Source organism: Homarus americanus, unplaced genomic scaffold (assembly GCF_018991925.1).
Source record: "Homarus americanus isolate GMGI-L3 unplaced genomic scaffold, GMGI_Hamer_2.0 scaffold367, whole genome shotgun sequence".
NCBI classification, from domain to species: Eukaryota; Metazoa; Arthropoda; class Malacostraca; order Decapoda; family Nephropidae; genus Homarus; species Homarus americanus.
In genome coordinates this window covers 17,551,274-17,572,823 of record NW_024743709.1, presented here as the reverse complement: position 1 = coordinate 17,572,823, position 21,550 = coordinate 17,551,274, and the positions used below count along the sequence as shown (strand labels likewise).

Genomic DNA, 21,550 nt, shown 5'->3' with positions numbered 1-21,550 from the left:
AGGTTAGGTTGGTTAAGTTAGGTTAGGTTGGTTAAGTTAGGTTAGGTTGGTTAAGTTAGGTTAGGTTGGTTAAGTTAGGTTAGGTTAAGTTAGGTTAGGTTGGTTAATGTTAAAGTGAAATAAACTGGGGGGGCTAATCTTCATGTGGTCTTATTATTGTTGTAGTTTTCTGGTGTCCCGTTATTAGTCGCACAGGTTCATCCTCGGGGCACTTGTTGTTGAGGTCAGGTGTTGTTGATGTTGTTGCTATTGTAAACAAGCGGACACAAGTCCACAGTCTCACACCCGTCACACCATCTCCAGGGTGAACACAATTGGGGCAGAGAAACCGCAGTAATGGTCGAACCTTAATTAGAAAGTCAATTAGGCAGTGAACGACCTTAATGGTTGTACCACCGGAACAAATTAGGTCCTCAGATTGGACAGGGAACAACTCGCCTGGATTATTGATTCAGTATTACTAGATTAAATACCATCACCATCGTGGTTATTGTCTTGTATAGTGACGGGGAGTCGTATAGTGACGGGGAGTCGTATAGTGACGGGGAGTCGTATAGTGACGGGGAGCTCCGACGTCCTACCAACTGACAAATTACAAACGCACCATTTTGTAAACATTTGATGACAACACAACAGATGTATTTTTTCTTCATTCCCGCGTATATATGAACGGGTAGTGTCATTTCACCTTAATTTTGAAACGTTCTGTCATTACCAGAGTGGGAGTCTGGTGATCTGAGTGGTGGGGTGTTATTGAAGGCTACACATAAATGAGTGCACCGCTATATTTACCGCGCCGGCAAATGGTACCGTATTTCTTTACTCTCACTACCAGTAACTCTCTCCCACCACAGCTGCCTCCCACTGTAAACGTTGATTGTTGTACTTGCCACCACCAAATTTTTAACATTCTCCGTGTCCAGTTTTTGAAGTGTAAATACTCCATGTAAGGTAAAGACGCGGCTACGGAGCGGATATCTACACACGCCTTGTTCGAGCCCTGGGGACCCTTCACGCCCCAGTATACCCAGTTGTGATGGGTACCAAACTCTGTAGTTACGGTCCAGTGCATTGTTGGCCACACGTGCTTTTTATGTGCCCATGACTTAGTGGATATTGTGCTGTATCCGCACTGCCGCCAACAGGCTTATGGAACTTACTTTTTCAACATTGTTTTTGGGTTAGTTTAGGGATTAAATGGTAGCACGACACTGATGTTTTGGCCCATAGGCACACTGTAAACGTCTCCTCTACATGAGAGAGAGAGAGGTACATGGGTGCCTTGACTCCCAGTGTTTGGGTTTGTATAGTGATCATCGAGTAAGTTATGATGACATTTAGGCTTATCAATATGTTCCGAAAAATCTTCAGGTGAGATTCAGGAAATCCTTCATCGAGGTTCAAAGGTGAAACTCGAGAGCCTGATAACCGCTCTTGAGTCGTTTGATCCAACAGAGAAAACAATCTAGAAACAATTGAGGGTTGCCTCTGAGGTAAGCCTACTACACATCACGGAGAGACTTGTTAAAGGGAAAATGCTGACAGTCTTTGTGAAGCAGGTCCAGGAGGTAGAGTGAAGGGGGGGTACAACCGACGATAGTTAAAAATCTCACATTAAAGTCAATAGAGTCGCATAGAATTTTGGAAATAATTTAGTTGTGTACGACTTTTATCCTGCATGTTTAGTCTTGAAACACTAGTTTTAGTTAAGTATCCTGTAAGTGCTGTCTCCTGGAGAAACGACAAAACCTGCAGTACTTGTGTTTCCAGTCCCGGACAAACACCTTGTCTATCTGGTTTGCCACAATGTAAAGCTGATACACCTGAGGCTCGAACAATAAAGCACCAGAAGGAAGTGTCTGTTTGAACCGATAGATGGAGCACCGTGTATGAGGGGGGGTGGGGAGGCGCGGGCAGGGGTGAAAAGTGCAGCACTTCCACATTTGCACGTACGATTGCCTGCATACATACATATTTACATATTATATACATTTATACGTTTGAGTGCAAAAGAAAAGGGTCATTATTTCGGAATTCATATCGGCATGTCTCGGTAATGACTTATACACAACATTAGTGCGTTGGTGAATGGCAAAAGTTGCGCCTGTTGGCGGTACAATACTGCCTTGACAGGTGTGTATATCAAGTAGTTTTATCACACTCCCAATTTATCGTCCAACTTGCCCCACATCCTCCATCCTACAGGCGGGAATGGTCGTTATAATGAAATACTCTTAGGTAGCCTTGTACGTCAACGACTGTAGCCTCCCTGCGTGAAGCACCGGGAGATCGTGTCCCCATAATCATGATGAATATACTTGTCGAGTTTTTCATTTGAAAGGTTGTAGCCTCATGGAGGAGGGGGGGCGTGGGGGGGTCAATACCTCTTATTTCATAATAAAATACACTTTATGTTTAAAAAAAGAGAGTGACGTCTCTGTTGCCGCGTATCTTGACTGTTACCGCCGACCAGCGTAATAGTGTGTCACCAGCTGTTAACCAGGCGTCGTCAAGCAACTGTAATTTGCATAATGGGAAACCTGTGAACTTCCTCCCACATGGCGCCAGCGTGGTGCACTACAAACAGGTGTTATATACAGTACCAGTAACTGTTAACATATACGTTGGTCACTTGATCCTAAGCATTGTTTTCCATATATTTGTCGAGGTCTGTGGTCGGCTCCTATACCTATTCCCAACACTGACACACATCCAGTAAGTAAGGTTTTCATAGCCTAATCTGACGTCAGTATTATTTTCTCTATATTTAGTTGCATCAAATGTCAGTGTCACGAAGCAGAGAACAAAAGTCCAACAAGAAACAACTTTCAAAAGACTATAAGACCCAAGGGATCTGCTCCTCGCCACTCAGTACTTCCCTCGCGTCTCTTCCCAGCTCGTGTTATCCCTCTTCCAACATCCTGCTTTTGTCTCGTTTTTGTCTTAACGTCTCGCTGGTAATGTTCCTCCTCGCCCTATTCCTTCACCTCGTCCACCCTCGTCTTCCCCAGGAAACAATTATCTGTCTCTTCCTACCCTTCTTCCCATCCTTTCCTTCCACACAAACGTCTTCATCCATTTATCACTCCTCGCACACCTTCCTTTAACAATATTTATTAATCTTCGTCATTAAGAAAATGATGTACTGTTTTAGTAAGCCAGATCACTTCTATGTCTGTGTGTTTCAGTTATATTGTAACTTTTCCGTTCAGAATGACTGTATCTGCCAAACAAGCTCAGTTTTCATTCCCATCCTGCCATTTACCGAGCACACCAACCTGTCAGCCTCTCTCTCATCAGTTTGACCCCGTTTAAGGTATAGATTACTGGATACTAGCTGTACTGATACTAGCTGTACTGATACTAGCTGTACTGGATACTAGCTGTACTGGATACTAGCTGGACTGGAAGTTAGTTTATTATCTTGTCCTGTTCCACCTCCCATCCCCTCCCTTATCGATCGTCACCTTTCATCTCTCTCTCAATTACTCGTCAAATATGTACATAGGGAATTTTAAATGTACTCAAGGGTTAAATAATCGTACTGGAGGGTTGGGATGTCTTGCTCATCGGGCTCCGGATTAGGTCATCGTACTCAAGGGGTTAAATAATCGTACTCGGAGGGTTGGGATGCCTTGCTCATCGGCCCGGATTAGGTCATCGTACTCAAGGTTAAATAATCGTACCTGGAGGGTTGGGATGCCTTGCTCATCGGCTCCGGATTAGGTCATCGTACTCAAGGGGTTAAATAATCGTACTCGGAGGGTTGGGATGCCTTGCTCATCGGCCTGGATTAGGTCATCGTACTCGTGTAATCGTACCGGAGGGTTGGGATGCCTTGCTCATCGGGCTCCGGATTAGGTCATCGTACTAAGGGGTTAAAAATCGTACTCGGAGGGTGGGGATGCCTGCTCATCGGGCCCGGATTAGGTCATCGTACTCAGGGGGTTAATCGTACTCGGAGGGTTGGGATGCCTTGCTCATCGGGCTCCGGATTAGGGTCATCGTACTCAAGGGGTTAAATAATCGTACTCGGAGGGTTGGGATGCCTTGCTCATCGGGCCCGGATTAGGTCATCGTACTCAAGGGGTTAAATAATCGTACTCGGAGGGTTGGGATGCCTTGCTCATCGGGCTCCGGATTAGGTCATCGTACTCGCGGGTTAAATAATCGTACTCGGAGGGTTGCTTTGCTCATCGGGCTCCGGATTAGGTCATCGTACTAAGGGGTTAAATAATCGTACTCGGAGGGTTGGGATGTCTTGCTCATCGGCCTGATTAGTCATCGTACCAAGGTAATAATCGTACTCGGAGGGTTGGGATGTCTTGCTCATCGGGCTCCGGATTAGGTCATCGTACTCAAGGTTAAATAATCGTACTCGGAGGGTTGGGATGCCTTGCTCATCGGGCTCCGATAGGGGTCATCGTACTCAAGGGGTAATAATCGTACTCGGAGGGTTGGGATGCCTTGCTCATCGGGCCCGGATTAGGTCATCGTACTCAAGGTTAAATAATCGTACTCGGAGGGTTGGGATGCCTTGCTCATCGGGCTGGATTAGGTCATCGTACTCAAGGGGTTAAAATATCGTCACGAGTTTGATGCCACAGAAGGTATATTTTTGGCATTGTGTGGTAGCATTTTAGTGTGGTAGCTGTGGTATGCTGAGGGCCCTGGGGTGACATGGTGGTGCAGGTTAGCAGTCAAGGGTCTCAGGTGTCGTGGTTGAGGTGTTGACACTCCTGTGGTCAACACTGCCGCTGGTCCTCTGACAAGGAAGGTTGGCCACATTCATGCAACTCTTAGTGCTTTAAAGAGCCTGACTTAGCCTTGCCTAGCCTGACGTAACCTAACCTAGGCTAACTTAGCTCAGCCCAGTTAAACCTAGCACAATCTAACCTAACCTACCCCACTCTAACCCAACCTACCCCCTCTAACCCATCCTGACCCTAACACGACCTGCTGTAGTATTCTCACTAGCTTCTATGACGGGCACATGCTCCAGTGTCCAGGAAGTGCCTCTTATTAAGCGGTCTTATTGCTCACTGTAGAGATGATCTTTTGTTGTGCCCACAACTCTACCCGTGTGTGGCCAGTGTTGTGCAGCAGGAGCCACAACTTTACCTTCACTGTTGTAAACATTAAACAATTATTGCCTTGTAATTGTGTGACGACACCGTGGCCCATATTGTGGCGGAGGTTGAGTTGTACCTGTAACAGGAGGAATATTAAGGTGTGCATGTTGGGAGGTGCCTGGGTGCCCGGCACTTCAAGACCTGCATATTAAATATTGAAGGAGAGACAGCGCAGGGCGGAGTTGGTTTGACTCCAGGTGCCTGAGATAAAAGATGAGTGGGAGGGAGGGAGGAGGATGTTGGTCGAAGGTTTTTCTACACAAGGAAGAACTTAAGGAAATTAGTAAGGCAGTCTTACTGCAGAGTTTGTTGACACGAGCGGCTTGTCATCTGCATGTAAACCAAGGTGTTGAAAAGAGTACGTGTTTCTTCTCCGGTACAGCATTACACAGAGCAAGAGAGCCGGTAATTGTATAGTAGCCAGAGTATTATCACTATGAGATATTCCTTCTTGTTAAAGACTTGAGATTTTACATTTAAATTTTACTCTTAGGAAAATATAAATCACTCTGTATCGTAAATTTGTTAACAACACATTGGTTTTAACGACACAATGGTTGGTTGTTAGAACAGTATTGTGTTTTGTGTTTATATAATAGACAGCGAAAGTGTGATGTACGAGTAGTTCTTGTTTTCATTATAAAAATACTATTTCATCGCTACTTTGTGGAGACATGAAGTGTTAGAGGTGTATTGTAACTGTACCATTGTTTCTTACCCTGGAGGGTGTTGCTTCAGTGTAGGGACCTGTATACCGTGTATTTGTTTTAGTTTTTTATCTTGGTAATTTGTGATGGCATGGGATCACCTAACCTAAGGTATAGAATATATGCATTTTTCAGTCTGCCAGCAGATGTTGTAAGGTGATCATAGTGGCTCTATATGTTCTATCCTTCTCAAGTTGTAGACGGTGTAGGTAATATTCAGGATGGGGACTGCGAATGAGAGGTGTGTGTGTCTGGGATATTGAAGGTGTTCATGCGCTCAGTTTATCGGTTTCACCCGGAGCGGGAGAGGAATTATCCACAGACGGGTGGGTAGGACTGCCTCTGGTGGTGTGTCCTCCTCGCCTGCTGGGGGATTTATTGCACGGTTTCAGCGAGTAGTATCCCTCTCCCCCGTGACCCGATGTGTTAGGAAGGATTGATGATCAACAAATTTTTGAGAGAGTATTTACGGCTGGTGTCTGGCCGAGCGTAGGGTTTGTTTATGACCTTTCAAACTTTAAAGATATTTGAAGAGTAATATTCAACATTTTAATGCTGTTAATAAGGTTCTTAAAGCAGAATATATACGGTATTTGTGACAGTACCTAAGATTTAGATAGAAAATAAGTACGTCGTCTGGGCACACTGTACTGTAGTTATAAGTAATATTTAACTACTTTAAGCCCGGATAAGTGTAAACTATATTGTATATCTTAGGATATAATTAAGAGGCAAAGATTTGTAGAGGTAGTCCGCGGAGTTGTGTGTGTCGTAACACAAAGGCGTCAAGGGGAACCATGTCATAACCCTGTCTTAATGTTCATTGTCTGTAGATATTATTAAAGGGAAGGGTCTTTTCAGTAGGGATAGGCAGGTGAAGGGAAGCCTGGGGGTTGACTGCCATCACTGACACATCCTGTTCAACTAACTTTGGGACGCCTCTATATTGAATATGTAGGAGAGAGAGAGAGAGAGAGAGAGAGAGAGAGAGAGAGAGAGAGAGAGAGAGAGAGAGTCTTGATTTTGATATCAGAGAAAACGTAATTTGTCAGGGTGAGTTCAGGCCTGTGTGGTACTAATTTTAAATATTGTCATCCTCCTCCTCCTTCCCCTCATGTGTAGACTTCCGGATAGGAACCAGTGTACTGATGTACAAGTAAGGTCAGAAGTCTCTCCTTGTCTGTCTCATTGTGAAGGATTTGATGTGACGCCAGTGTGAGGTGCACTGTGTGTTCAACTGTCTAAGGCGGTAATTTTTTCATAACATATTTTCCACAAGTTTCAGCACTAGCTACAAGGGTTTTATGTCTGTTGCTATAGGCCCTCTGACCGTCTTTCCGAACTCCTTATGACAGTAGCACGGGTGTGAAATGGATAACACCTCTTTCCACACACACACACACACACACACACACACACACTATAAATACACACACAAGATAGCGCGCGCGCAAGAACCTGAAGATAGCTTCCAGCTGTGTGATATTGATATTGAGAATATTTCAAGAACATATCGTGATTTCTTCGAATGTGAGAGAGATCCTGCGAAACTTCCATCAAGTAATGAGAGCAAAGTTTGTTAATCGCCTAGAAGGAAAGGCGGCGTGACGGAGGCACGGAGCGGCAGGGAGACTTAAGAGAGAATCATTCCAAGCTGCAGAGGAGAGACGTAAAACATTTAGCGGAGTCGAGTGTTTGGTAGACGGGGAGGAGGCTGCGTGTAGGAGGGAGCAGTGTGGGCGCCTGTAAGAGAGACCAGTGTGGGGCGCGGGAGGGAGGAGGAACAGTGTGGATGCATGAAGGGAGGGAGGGAGCAGTGGGACGCGTGGAGGGAGGGAATTGGGGGGCATTGGGGCGCGTGGAGGAAGGAGGAAACGGTGGGGTGCGTGAAGGAGGGAGGGGAACAGTGTGAAGGCGGAGGGAGGGAGAGAGCAGGTGGGCGCGGAGGGAGGAAGAGAGCGGTTTGAGGGCGTGGGGAGGGAGATAACGGTGTGAGGGCGTGGGGGAGAGAGATAACGGTGTGAGGGCGTGGGGGAGATAGATAACGTGTGAGGGCGTGGGGGAGAGATAACGGTGTGAGGGCATGGAGGAGGAGATAACGGTGTGAGGGCGTGGGGGAGGGAGATAACGGTGTGAGGCGTGGGGGAGGGAGATAACAGTGTGAGGGCGTGGGGGAGAGAGATAGGTGTGAGGGCGTGGGGGGAGATAACGGTGTGAGGGCGTGGGGGGAGAGAGATAGCGGTGGGAGCGTGGGGGGAGGAGATAACGGTGTGAGGGCGTGGGGGGAGAGAGAGATAATGGTGTGAGGGCGTGGAGATAACGGTGTGAGGGCGGGGAAGAGATAAGGTGTGAGGGCTGGGGGAGAGATAACGGTGTGAGGGCAGGGGGGAGAGAGATGGCAGTGTGAGGGGCGAGGGAGAATGGCGGTGTGGGGGCGTGGGGGGAGAAATAAGGTTGAGGGCGGGGAGAGAGATAATGGGTGAGGGCGTGGGGGAGAGAGATACAGTGTGTGAGGGCATGGGGAGAGAGATAGCAGGGTGTGGGGTTGTGGGGGAGAGAGATAACAGGTGTGAGGGCGTGGGGAGAGAGATAACGGTGTGAGGGCGTGGGGGGGAGAAAACAGCAGTGTGAGGGCGAGGGGGAGAGATATGGGTGTGAGGGCGTGGGGGAGAGAGATAACGGTGTGAGGGGGAGGGGGGAGAGATAGCAGTGTGAGGGCGTGGGGAAATAGCAGTGTGAGGCGAGGGGAGAGATAATGGTGTGAGGGCGTGGGGAAGAGATACAGTGTGAGGGCGGGGGGGGAGAGAATATGGTGTGAGGGCGTGGGGAGAGAGATAAGGTGTGAGGGCGAGGGGAGAGAGATAGCAGTGTGGGGGCGTGGGGGGAGAGAGATAACGGTGTGAGGGGCGTGGAAATAACGGTGTGGGGCGAGGGGGAGAGAGATAATGGTGTGGGGGCGTGGGGGGAGAGATAACGGTGTGAGGGCAGGCAGGGAGAGAGATAACAGTGTGGAGGGCGTGGGGGGAGAGATAACGGTGTGAGGGCGTGGGGGAGAGAGATAGCGGTGTGAGGTTGTGGGGGAGAGGAATCATGTGTGAGGGCGTGGGGGAGAGAGATAACGGTGTGAGGGCGAGGGGGAGAGATAACAGTGTGAGGGCGTGGGGGGGAGAGATAACGGTGTGAGGCGTGGGGAAGAGATAGCGGTGTGAGGGCGGGGGGAGGGAGATAACGGTGTGAGGGCGTGGGGAGAGAGATAACGGTGTGAGGGGGCGAGGGGGGAGAAAATAACGGTGTGAGGGCGTGGGGGAAGATAATGGTGTGAGGGCGTGGAGATAACAATTGTGAGGGCGTGGGGGAGAGAATGGCAGTGTGAGGCGTGGAGATAACGGTGTGAGGGCGAGGGAGGAGATAACGGTGTGAGGGCGTGGAGGGAGGAAAATAATGGTGTGAGGCGTGGGGGAGAGATGATGGTGTGAGGGCGTGGAGAGGGAGATAACGGTGTGGAGGCGTGGGGGAGGAGATAACAGTGTGAGGCGTGGGGAAAATAACGGTGTGAGGGCGTGGGGAGAGATAACGGTGTGAGGGCGAGGGGAGGGGAGATAACGGTGTGAGGGCGTGGAGGAGGAAAATAACGGTGTGAGGGCGGGGGAGAGATAATGGTGTGAGGCGTGGGGAGAGAGATAAGGTGTGAGGGCGAGGGGGAGGAGATAACGGTGTGAGGGCGTGGAGAGAAATACAGTGAGGCGGGGGGAGAGATAATGGTGTGGAGGTGGGGGAGAGAGATAACGGTGTGAGGGCGGGGGGGAGAGAAATAGCGGTGTGGGGGAGAGATATGGTGTGAGGGCGTGGGGGAGGGTGATACCAGTATGGCGTGTGGGAAGAAAGGAGGGTGTGGACAAGGGTGGGGGTTGAATATGACGTTATACAGGTGTGATGGGGGGGTGGGGGGGCAACCACCAAGACACAGGGACTCTAGTACAAGTAGAGGAGGTACAAGGCGGACGACCTGGAAACACCTGGAGGATGATAGTGGCAGGATAATGAAGGTGTCAGGGTATGTGGTGGTGGTGTGGGTGGAGGTGTCAGGCTGTGGTGGTGGTGGTGGTGGAGGTGTCAGGGATGTGGTGGTGGTGTGGTGGAGGTGTTCAGGGATGTGGTGGTGGTGGTGTGGTGGAGGTGTCAGGGTATGTGGTGGTGGTGGTGGGGTGGAGGTGGGGTGGAGTGCTCAGGCATGTGGTGGTGGTGTGGTGGAAGTGGTCAGGGCACGTGGTGGTGGCAGGTGGAGGTGTCAGGCATGTGGTGGTGGTGTGTGGAAGCACAGGGCACGTGGTGGTGGCATGGTGGAGGTGTCAGGCATGGTGGTGGTGTGGTGGAGGCACGTGGTGGTGGCAGGTGGGAGGTGTCAGGCATGTGGTGGTGGTGTGGGTGGAAGTGTCAGGCATGTGGTGGTGGGTGGAGGTGTCAGGCAATGGTGGTGGCATGGTGGAGGTGTCAGGCATGTGGTGGTGGTGGTGGTGGAGGTGTCAGGCATGTGGTGGTGGTGGTGGGGTTGAGGTGGGGTGGAGGTGTCAGGGCACGTGGTGGTGTGGTGTGGTGGAAGTGTCAGGCACGGTGCAGGTGGAGGTGTCAGGCATGTGGTGGTGGTGTGGTGGAAGCGTCAGGGCACGTGGTGGTGGCATGGTGGAGGTGTCAGGGCACGTGGTGGTGGTGTGGTGGAGGTGTCAGGGCACGTGGTGGTGGCAGGGTGGAGGTGTCAGGCATGTGGTGGTGGTGTGGTGGAGGTGTCAGGGACGTGGTGGTGGTGTGGTGGAGGTGTCAGGCACGTGGTGGTGGTGTGTGGAGGTGTCAGGCACTTGTGCAGGTGGAGGTGCCAGGTATGTGGTGGTGGTGGAAGTGTCAGGATGGTGGTGGCATGGTGGAGGGGTGTCAGGGTACGTGGTGGTGGTGTGGTGGAAGGTCAGGGCACGTGGTGGTGGCATGGTGGAGGTGCAGGGGCATGTGGTGGTGGTGTGGTGGAGGTGTCAGGCATGTGTGGTGGTGTGGTGGAGGTGTCAGGCACTTGCGGTGGCAGGGTGGAGGTGTCAGGCACGTGGTGGTGGCATGGTGGAGGTGTCAGGCATGTGGTGGTGGTGTGGTGGAGGTGTCAGGCATGTGGTGGTGGCATGGTGGAGGTGTCAGGGTACGTGGTGGCAGGGGTGAGGTGTCAGGGCATGTGGTGGTGGTGGTGGGGTGGAGGTGTCAGGTACGTGGTGGTGGTGGTGGAGGTGTCAGGCACGCAGGCAGGGTGGAGGTGTCAGGGCATGTGGTGGTGGTGTGGTGGAAGTGTCAGGGCACGTGGTGGTGGCATGGTGGAGTGTGTCAGGCACGTGGTGGTGGCATGGTGGAGGTGTCAGGCATGGTGGTGGTGGTGTGGTGGAGGTGCTCAGGGCATGTGGTGGTGGTGTGGTGAGGTGTGTCAGGCACTTGCAGGCAGGGGTGGAGGTGTCAGGCATGTGGTGGTGGTGTGGTGAAGTGTCAGGCACTGTGGTGGGCATGGTGGAGGTGTCAGGCACGTGGTGGTGGTGTGGTGGAGGTGTCAGGGCATGTGGTGGTGGTGTGGTGGAGGTGTCAGGCAAGTGGTGGTGGCAGGGTGGAGGTGTCAGGCATGTGGTGGTGGTGGTGGGGTGGAGGTGCTGGGCACGTGGTGGTGGTGTGGTGGAGGTGTCAGGCACGTGGTGGCAGGTGGAGGTGTCAGGTAGTGGTGGTGGTGGTGGGGTGGAGGTGTCAGGGCACGTGGTGGTGGTGTGGTGGGAGGTGTCAGGGCACTTGGTGGTGGCAGGGGTGGAGGTGTCAGGCATGTGGTGGTGTGGTGGAAGTGCAGGGCACTGGTGGTGGGCATGGTGGAGGTGTCAGGCACGTGGTGGTGGCATGGTGGAGGTGTCAGGCATGTGGTGGTGGTGTGGTGGAGGTTCAGGGTATGTGGTGGTGGTGTGGTGGAGGTGTCGGCACTGGTGGCAGGGTGGAGGTGTCAGGCATGTGGTGGTGGTGGTAGCTGTCAGGCACGGTGGTGGGCATGGTGAGGTGTCAGGGCACGTGGTGGTGGTGTGGTGGAGGTCAGGGCATGTGGTGGTGGTGTGGTGGAGGTGTCAGGGCATGTGGTGGTGGCATGGTGGAGGTGTCAGGGCATGTGGTGGTGGCATGGTGAGGTGTCAGGCATGTGGTGGTGGTGTGGTGGAGGTGTCAGGGTATGTGGTGGTGGCATGGTGAGGTGTCAGGCACGTGGTGGTGGCAGGGTGGGAGGTGTCAGGGATGTGGTGGTGGCATGGTGGAGGTGTCAGGCATGGTGGTGGCAGGGTGGAGGTGTCAGGAGTGGTGGTGGCTAGGGTGGAGGTCAGGAGTGGTGGTGGCAGGTGGAAGTGGTCATGTTTCGTGTGGTGGTGGTACAGGACGTGTTGGAAAAGCTTTTGAGTACAGTAACCTTAAACTTGTACTGATAATGAATTCTGGTGTAGCCACATTACTGTACAACTTGAGGAAGGTTAAGAGTACATTGTAGAATAAGAATATGGAGAGAGAGAGAGAGAGAGAGAGATATATATATATATATATATATATATATATATATAAAGCTTGAATCGCTTGTTGTATATGAACCCACCTCACGTTTCTTTAGTTTTAAAGTGACGCAGACTCATCCAAAGTATTAACAATCAACAAGCAAATGCACGGCTGCGTACTGAGCATGACGTCACGTATAGTTTCGCAGTAAACACAGTGATACTGGGGCAATACATATTAGGTTCAGGCTTACAGCGGTGAAAAAAATAGTTTATTGTGATGTAAATTCTTCATATTTCTGATAATCAGGTGACTTATGAGTGAAGTAGAACTAAGTTACTTACGGAACAAGCAAAGAAGGAACAAGTTTGGAGACTGCTTCATGCATGTTCAATAGGGTCGAAAGTCCAATATATATATTGGTGGAGCGTCGAAAATGTTGGGATAGGGTAGGCAGTGGTTGTTGTTATAATGTTATTACAGCGCTTCAACAACGAAGCTCGTGAAGTGATATGTAACACGGTTAGTAATACACTAGGCTGTGGAGCACATGCCTGAAAAAGACAGGAAAGTGGCTGCTAGAAGCACTAGCATAAGTGTGGGTCGAACAATAGCGCCATCTATGAGCTGCCACTAAGTTGTCAGATACTTCCAGATACATTGTTGCTAGATATTTCAAGATATTTAATTACATGTACTACATGTACTGTACCTGTACCACAATATACATTCTGGTGCACAGTGCCTACATTATTATGGTTCATCAGTGTGGTCCACCATGGGAAAACTAGTTTTATCAGTTTTATCTTCATATTACTATTCAAATAGTTTACGTATTAGGTTATTTTTTGCCCCGTTCCTTTTATTTCATATTATACACATACTGTATATCTACAGTATATATTTTTTCTTCTTATATATATTCAAATATAAGTCTCAAGCATGTATACATGTTCATACATCTGTTTCCATTATAGGACACAGATGCATATCATCCACCAACCGCACAAGTCTATAAAATTGAATTGAATTTTGTGCGTCTACTATGAGGCGACAAACCTTTGGCAGAGCCTCTAGCCAACTTCCATTGAAACTTAATCACACATCGAAGGAGTCTCTTTCTTGTCTTCCGTATAAATTATATAGTCTTTGATACATGAAGGACAAAATCTCATACCTGACTTCTCTGTGCTGGTGGAGCCAATCAGTGGCCATGTAGTGTGCCACCTAGGCAATGTTTATCACTCGGCCAATCAACTGAGTATGTATACAACACGAGCCAGCCGTGCATACCCTGATTACAGTGATCTTAAAACTTTCTGCAAGTATCTTGTGATATAGCCAGGTTGTGAATGTTTTAGTGCTTCCAATGAGTAACGACATTGATATAGAAGCAGCTGGTCTGTCGTGGCCATAAGAGGGATGTGAGCAACAGTGGCAGAACGACCCAAAACTGGTAGTGGTAGGAACCTTTGGCCCACCTTGTGCTGAAGGCTGTTGCGATAAGGGAACAAGAACTGGTGTGGATTCAATATTTAGATCATTCTGGGAGATTGGTGACTGTGGACTGCAGAATGTTTGTATAGAGAAAAAATATGGCTGTTGTCCCAATAAAACATAAACGAATGAAAGCTGAGGTTACCCAGTGTTACAACAACGTAAAGTGTGTGTATGGAGGTTTCTGTGCCATGCATGACTTAAATGTATGCCACAAGAAATACCATAGGAAAACTGATTCACAATTAAATAATACAAAAGAAGAATCATTTGTCATCCTAACTTAACTATTACCGAAGACTTTTAAAAAGTTACCTGGTAATACTTTTACAAGAGGTGTGCGGGTAACAAGCAACATTGTGAAACTTCAGTAGAATAAAACTTTTTGTTGTTTTAAGGACATTCCAAAATTTGTGGAGGAATAAATTTTTACCAAACCTAACCTACTCCTCCAAAAAACCCAATAAAATTAATAAAATCCAAAGAACATAAGAAATCAAACCTAACACATCATCATATGAGAGTTATTGGGTTTTTAGTTTTGTGTTAGGTGAGGTTTAGTAAAACTTCGTTCATCATTTTGGAAGTCGAGAGCCTCAGAACATTCTGGTGTACAGAAATAATGCTGAGTCATTTCACATCGTTCGTGTTCAAGTAAATCTTTATTATATCCTGAAATAACCAGTCTAATATAGTACCCGTAAAGTGCACCTTAAAGCACACAGAAACAGCTCTTCAAGCAGCAAATCATCGTCTGAATCTTCCGGTAAAAGAGTTGTAAACAATCCTGAAATCGCTTCGATAAGTAAATAGTTTTTAATGGCCAGTGATGTTCGTAAAAATTCAGATATGTACTATATAAAATGCTGGTAAATGTGTAAATTATAATGTACTTTGGACTCATCCTCCTCCGGCAGCCTCACTGACTTGACTCCGTCCCTCCCTCCACCCTCACGATGTACGCCGCTGGCTCCCTCGATGCCCCAGCCTCCCGTAGCTATTTTAGAGTTAGGGAAAATGTCTTAAGTGGAGTTTGTGTCTGAGCCGGAATAACATTGGGTGATCCAGAATAACAGTGGAGATATTAGAATGACTGACGGTTGGCATGGTAGAATGGCAGTGGGTAGACCAGAATAAATAAGTATGCAAGGCAGAATGATTATAAGCCAGGATGATTGACAATGGACAAGCAAAGAATAAATGATCGTAGGCACGTATGAATAAAAGTGGGTACACCAGAATGACTTTGGGCATGACAGAATGACAGTGGGCAAGCCAGGACGACAGTGGGCAAGCCAGGAAGACAGTGGGTATGCCAGGAAAACGGAGAACAGGCCAGGAAGACAGTAAACAAGCGAGGAAGACAATGAACAAGCCAGGAAGAACAATGGGCGTCCTGAGACATGTAGAATTCTCCTCACTCCTATGGACTGGTAATGACACAAGAACCTTCGATCGTCAGCTCTAATTCAGTCAAACAGTGCCGGTGGTGTTGACTGAGGTGGTGGTACAGGTCAAGGTAATTGGGGTCACTGGGAACTCGAAGGTCACTAGATGTGTGTGTGTGTGTGTGTGTGTGTGTGTGTGTGTGTGTGTGTGTGTGTGTGTGTGTGTGTGTGTCAATAGGGAGATAACAAACACCCGCTGGCCAGAAAACTTCACACTCTGGGTAATCTGGTATTGTAAATAAACTCAGTAATATAATAAGAGATGTTATTACTGCTCCTAAGGATAAGCACCAAACTCAGTCAATTCTCTCCACGATGCTGGATAACGAGACGCGCTAGTGTGTGAGTCTTCCTTGTTCACATTGTGGGCAGGTGTGTGTGTGTGTGTGTGTGTGTGTGTGTGTGTGTGTGTGTGTGTGTGTGTGTGTGTGTGTGTGTAGAATATTATTGTGTTTGCTTGTGTGTCTGTTTGTTTTGCTTGTTTGTATGTTTTATGTGATTTTTGTCTTCATACACATGGAATTGATGATAACATCTTCAGACTTGTTGACCCTGGCACTTATAAACATGTCTTTGTTGACCTTGGCACTTATAAACATGTCTTTTGACCTTGGCACTTATAAACATGTCTTTGTTGACCTTGGCACTTATAAACATGTCTTTGTTGACCTTGGCACTTATAAACATACATTACCTGTATGTTGACTTAAGCACACGTACTAGGTTTAACACTAACATAGTCACCGAAAGCTTATCCTTTCGTCTGAACAAATTTGGCTTCGGCTCGATAACTCTTGGTAGACTTAGTGGATCCATTTCAGTTTTAGTGTGGGAGTGGATTTTGCGGGTCTTGCTTGCGACTGTTGGACGTACTGCTGGGTCTTGCTTGCGACTGTTGGACGTACTGGCGGGTCTTGCTTGGCGACTGTTGGACGTACTCGCGGGTCTTGCTTGCGACTCTTGGACGTGCTGGGGGGTCTTGCTTGCGACTGTTGGACGTACTGGCGGGTCTTGCTTGCGACTGTTGGACGTACTGCGGGTCTTGCTTGCGACTGTTGGACGTACTGCCGGGTCTTGCTTGCGACTGTTGGACGTACTGCGGGGTCTTGCTTGCGACTCTTGGACGTACTGCAGGGTTTTGCTTGCGACTGTTGACGTACTGCGGGTTCTTGCTTGCGACTGTTGGACGTATCTGCGGGTCTTGCTTGCGACTGTTGGACGTGCTGCGGGTCTTGCTTTGCGACTGTTGGACGTACTGCGGGTCTTGCTTGCGACTGTTGGACGTACTGCGTGTCTTGCTTGCGACTGTTGGACGTATTGCGGGTCTTGCTTGCGACTGTTGGACGTACTGACTTGTTTGCGACTGTTGGACGTACTGCTGTGTTTTGCTTGCGACTGTTGGACGTACTGCTGGGTCTTGTTTTGCGACTGTTGGACGACTGCGGGTCTTGCTTGGCGACGTTGGACGTACTGCGGGTCTGCTTGCGACTGTTGGACGTACTGCGGGCTTCTTGCCACTGTTGGACGTACTGCGGGTCTTGTTTGCGACTGTTGGACGTACTGCGGGTCTTGCTTGCGACTGTTGGACGTACTGGCGGGTCTTGCTTGCGACTGTTGGACGCATCGTGGGTCTTGTTTGCGTCTGTTGAACTTACTGCGGGTCTTGCTTGCGACTGTTGGACGTACTGCGGGTCTTGTTTTGCGACTCTTGGACGTACTCGCGGGGCCTTGCTTGCGACTCTTGGACGTACTGCAGGGTCTTGCTTGCGACTGTTAGCGGACGTACTGCAGGGGTCTTGCTGCGACTGTTGGACGTACTGCCGGGTCTTGCTTGCGACTGTTGGACGTACTGCCGGGTCTTGCTGCGACTGTTGGACGTACTTTCGCGAAGGTCTTGTTTGACTCTTGGACGTACTGCAGGGTTTTGCTTGCGACTGTTGGACGTACTGCGGGGTCTTGCTTGCGACTGTTGGACGTACTGCGGGGTCTTGCTTGCGACTGTTGGACGTACTGCAGGGTCTTGCTTGCTTGCTTGTACTGCTGCCTCTTGTCATTTTAACATTTATTGACATTTTCTGTCGGGGATACACCTTTTCCCCTGGCTCTTAACTCACTCCAACACAGTAACTACCGGAGAAGTTTTGTTACCTCGAGGGAAATGAAAAATAACGAAAATTACTAGTTTATATATTAATTGTAATGTGGGAGGGGGGGGGGTACTAAATTTTAAAAACAAGGAAATAATAAAAATCAAGGTGTCAGCCAGACCAGACCAGACCAGACCAGACCCTCTGCCGCTGTACACACAATCAAAATAGTACTGTCTTTACGAATGGGTCAAATGAATTTCAAAAAGAACACTGAGGCTCCTTTTATCTCTGCAGGGTTGTCAAAATCCTTCGCTCCTTGTGTCATATTATCTAACACACAAGTTTAAAGATACTGTTTAAGTGACCTCAAGTCTAGCAAGTCTCACGAACGCATTAACACATAACAAATGGCTTACCTAAATTGAAATTAAGAAGACGGTCATCTTAGGAATTGGTCCTTCGGCAAGACCATTAAATACTAAGCCCAGTTATTGTACTCAGCGCCAAGTGAGGGTGAGTGTTTAGAGAAGGTGATGAGACCTTGTGACTTGTTTGTGTTATAGTGAGTAACACACACACACACACACACAAACACACACACACACACACACACACACACACTTCTCTTCATGGTTAGACTTATGAATGTTAATAACTGTCTTGCCATAGAAGAGGTACAGTAGGGGAGGGGGAGGGGGGTTGCTGTTCTGTGTCTGAGCCAACCGTAATTTAGTATTTTTTATTATGTACAGTAAAACAAGTGTGTGGCAGTTATTAAAGAGACCGAGACAGTCATGTTAGTTTGTTGACCGACTGTAAATGTTACCAATTATGTACAGCGATATTTTTGTATTTATAAAATGAAGTCTCGATATTACGTTTTTTATATTAGAATTTTTTTTAATGTTTTAATTGAAGTGAGATGATTAAATACATTTTTTTATATGGTTAATGGTTGGTTGAGAGTGTTGGGCACGTTTATGGCCCTACTCTTACCTTCCAGTAATGACGGTAATTTGTTTTTACAACGTTAGAATGAACTATTGCAGTGAAGGGATACAGATATAACAGTTTACATAACTTTATCCCAGGACGTGTAAAAGTTAGTCCATAAAATTGAGCCACAACTGGGATTTTTATAGGAAATAATTACATTAAACTGAAAAGGTGTTGTTGATGGCGTGTATAACGGTGAGAGGAACAGCTGTTTGTGGTTGTGTATATAAAGGCTGTGTTGTGTGATGGTTGAGTTATGACTACACTTCATGCTTCACTCACAGGGATATAACTGTTTTTACTCATCAACGTGTTTCTCTTACAGGTACGGTGGTTCCTGATGCTGTTTTAAGGTAACTGCCTATTACTGTAACTGCCTCGTATTGCCTGTTATCATGGTGCCATCGTCTTCCAACTGTCATTACCAGTCCCAGAGTTTGCTTCTTTCCGGAGACTTTTCTTTTGATTTCTTACATCATAAAGTGTGACCCAGTGTCTCAAGGGTACAGCAGTAGTTCACTTGCCTCTCACTACACCTTCCCGGGTTCAATGCCCGGGTAGGGTAAGGTGTTCCAGTAAGACTCTCTCAGACCTGGCAGGCTTTCCCCGGGTATTCCAGTTTCCACCTGCACTAGCACTGGACGCGAGAGGACAAGCTCACCCGAAAAAAAAAAAGAATGGGTGGATTATACAAGTCACCGGCTTCCATTCTCGTCAAAGTGTTTGATTAAAGAAAAAAAAATTACAACTCGAATATAAAAAGTGATCCTACTTCATATATATCCCCCCCCCAAAGAGACACTTTGAACTCTCTCTCTCTCATAGTACTCTGTCAGTATTGTGTCCAAATTACAACTATCCAGCTTAACTCTTTACAGGGCGAGGGCTTCTCTCAGCTGAATAAAATCGTGTAGCGTTATCCGGAATAAAATACCCGAGGGCTATAGTGTCCTGTACAGGGTTAAAAACTGCAGGATATATCGCCCGGACAAGCAAGAAAAAAAAAACGGAGTAACGACTGAATACTCCCACTATCAGAACTAATAACCTCGGGGCACTCGATTCACACGACACCTTGGGACAGAATGGGGGGCTGTATATAGCACTGTGTCAGGCCCGAAGGAGAGGACTAGACTCCCTCTTGTATACTTACCCTTGTATACTAACCAATAAGTTGTGTAGTTTCTCGTGTGTTGGCGTAACATATGGCCACGGGCACGGGGTTACCCTCCACCTGTTGAATGATAACAATCAGAGGCTCAGGACACCTTCCCTTCCTCCCTCCATCAGTTTAAGATAGAAAAATTTATTCCAGATATTGGTAGATGAATATACAGTCAGCCGGGGGAGTGTTTATGAAGTTATGGAAATATATGTATATAAAGTGTTCATGGTAGTATTGTCATGGTCACTCTCTCTACAGGGTCTTGTGTATGTTCATCTGTCTTATCTAAAATAGGAAACATTACTGCACCAAATAACTTAAGTTAGGACAGAGAATTATGAAATTATTGGAAGTGTGGTGAGGGCCTGGCTGGGGGTTCTCACTATCCACGACCCTGAGTCATAAAGGTTCACGGTGATTTTCTCTCGTTACTGGAAATATAATAATATATCTAACAGGTTAACTTAAGCTAAAACGTAAGATATATTTCCAATATGGCAACAATTACACTGAGATTTGACTAGATTGTTCACTCAGCATCAGACGAAGCTAATGTTTTTGTATAGTTTCGCCTCCATTCATATATTGGTCTAAATATATATTTATGTTTTAGTGGTGTGTGTGTGTGTGTGTGTGTGTGTGTGTGTGTGTGTGTGTGTGTGTGTGTGTGTGTGTGTGTGTGTGTGTGTGTAAGCCAACTCCATCAGGAAACCCCCCGGGGGAGCTGTGAGACTGAAAGATTTATTTACCTCAACAAGACCAAACACCGCACCAGGAGTCAGTCAATTTAACAAAAAAAGAGAAACACGTTAAATGTATTTTGCATTTTTAGTTATAATTTCCTCCGTGTGCTCAACAATAATTTTTTTTTGTCTTTTATTAACATTAATCCGTGTTAATACCTCTACTGTGTGAGTTATGGCCAAATTATGGGACGAATATGATTTATTACAACTGTCAGACTGAAATAGAAGTTGTGAGTGAGGGCGGCCGATGGTGTTGTGTTTGTCATTGAGGTGTTAATGTCTTTCTTATATGCACATAAAGAAGCAAATTAGTGGTGCTCCAAGGTTCCGTTTTGAGGTAACAATAATCTTTCTTGGAGGATGACGCCAGAATTAAAAAAAAATCTTATACTTTTAATTTTTTAAGTAATAATAATAAAAAAAACATTCCATCAGTTGGTCAAAGGAAAAATCCCCCGCCTTAAAAAACAAAATATATACTAAACGGATATACTGGTAATCAAACAAAGAAGTTGCATAAATTACCACCAAAAAATCACTTCCGAAATAAAATAACGAGGATAGGAGAGGCCCGCGGTGTCCACCCCCCGCAGCCTCTTCCAGTTAGACTCTTGAAAGAGCCTCAGAGGGGTCAGGTGAGCGGAACATTTTAATTAAGTGATTGAATGACCGGTAGAGTGTAAGGAAGAGCGGTGTGTGTGTGTTGAAGGAGGAGAAGCAACATGTGTATCTGGGTACTTGGCCGTGTTTTATAGTCACAAATTTTATATATACATTACTGTACTTTTAATGGTTAATGTATCTGTACTTAACATCTGTAACGGCACCTGTTATGCATAAATCACCTGTACTGTTACCTGGACGTTCACTATAACACATATTTATCTATACTTGTGCCAGTGTTTAAATCTTCCCTCACACCTGTATATGGGCACCTGTGCTTAGTTTACCTGTACATTACCTATAGTTTAGTAGAGTATCGAAGCGTAAGGGAACCATTTAGACGGGTTCTTATATCTGTGTCGTAGTGTATAACAAGTGGAGGTAGTTGGGGCCCCCATATCACCAGCCAGGGTTTACTTCTCATATACGAACCTTTGTACACTGGAGAAGTGGTCGTGTTGGTGATGGTCTGGGATAGTTTACGTTAAACCGTCGGGTGTAAACTGGCGTGTTGAATTTCAATTCGTCTCGTTTTAATTAACTCAGGAGGGTGAGAGTCTACTGGTACA

At 47.4% G+C, this 21,550-nt stretch overlaps 1 protein-coding gene across 1 annotated transcript; it reads right to left on the bottom strand.

Annotated features, from left to right (window-relative positions):
• Positions 1-16,124: 16,124 nt before the first annotated feature.
• LOC121877298 (transcriptional regulatory protein AlgP-like) lies at positions 16,125-17,375 on the bottom strand. Its single transcript, XM_042382976.1, has one exon. It carries the CDS (start codon positions 17,373-17,375, stop codon positions 16,125-16,127), a length of 1,251 nt encoding a protein of 416 aa, XP_042238910.1.
• Positions 17,376-21,550: the final 4,175 nt, after the last annotated feature.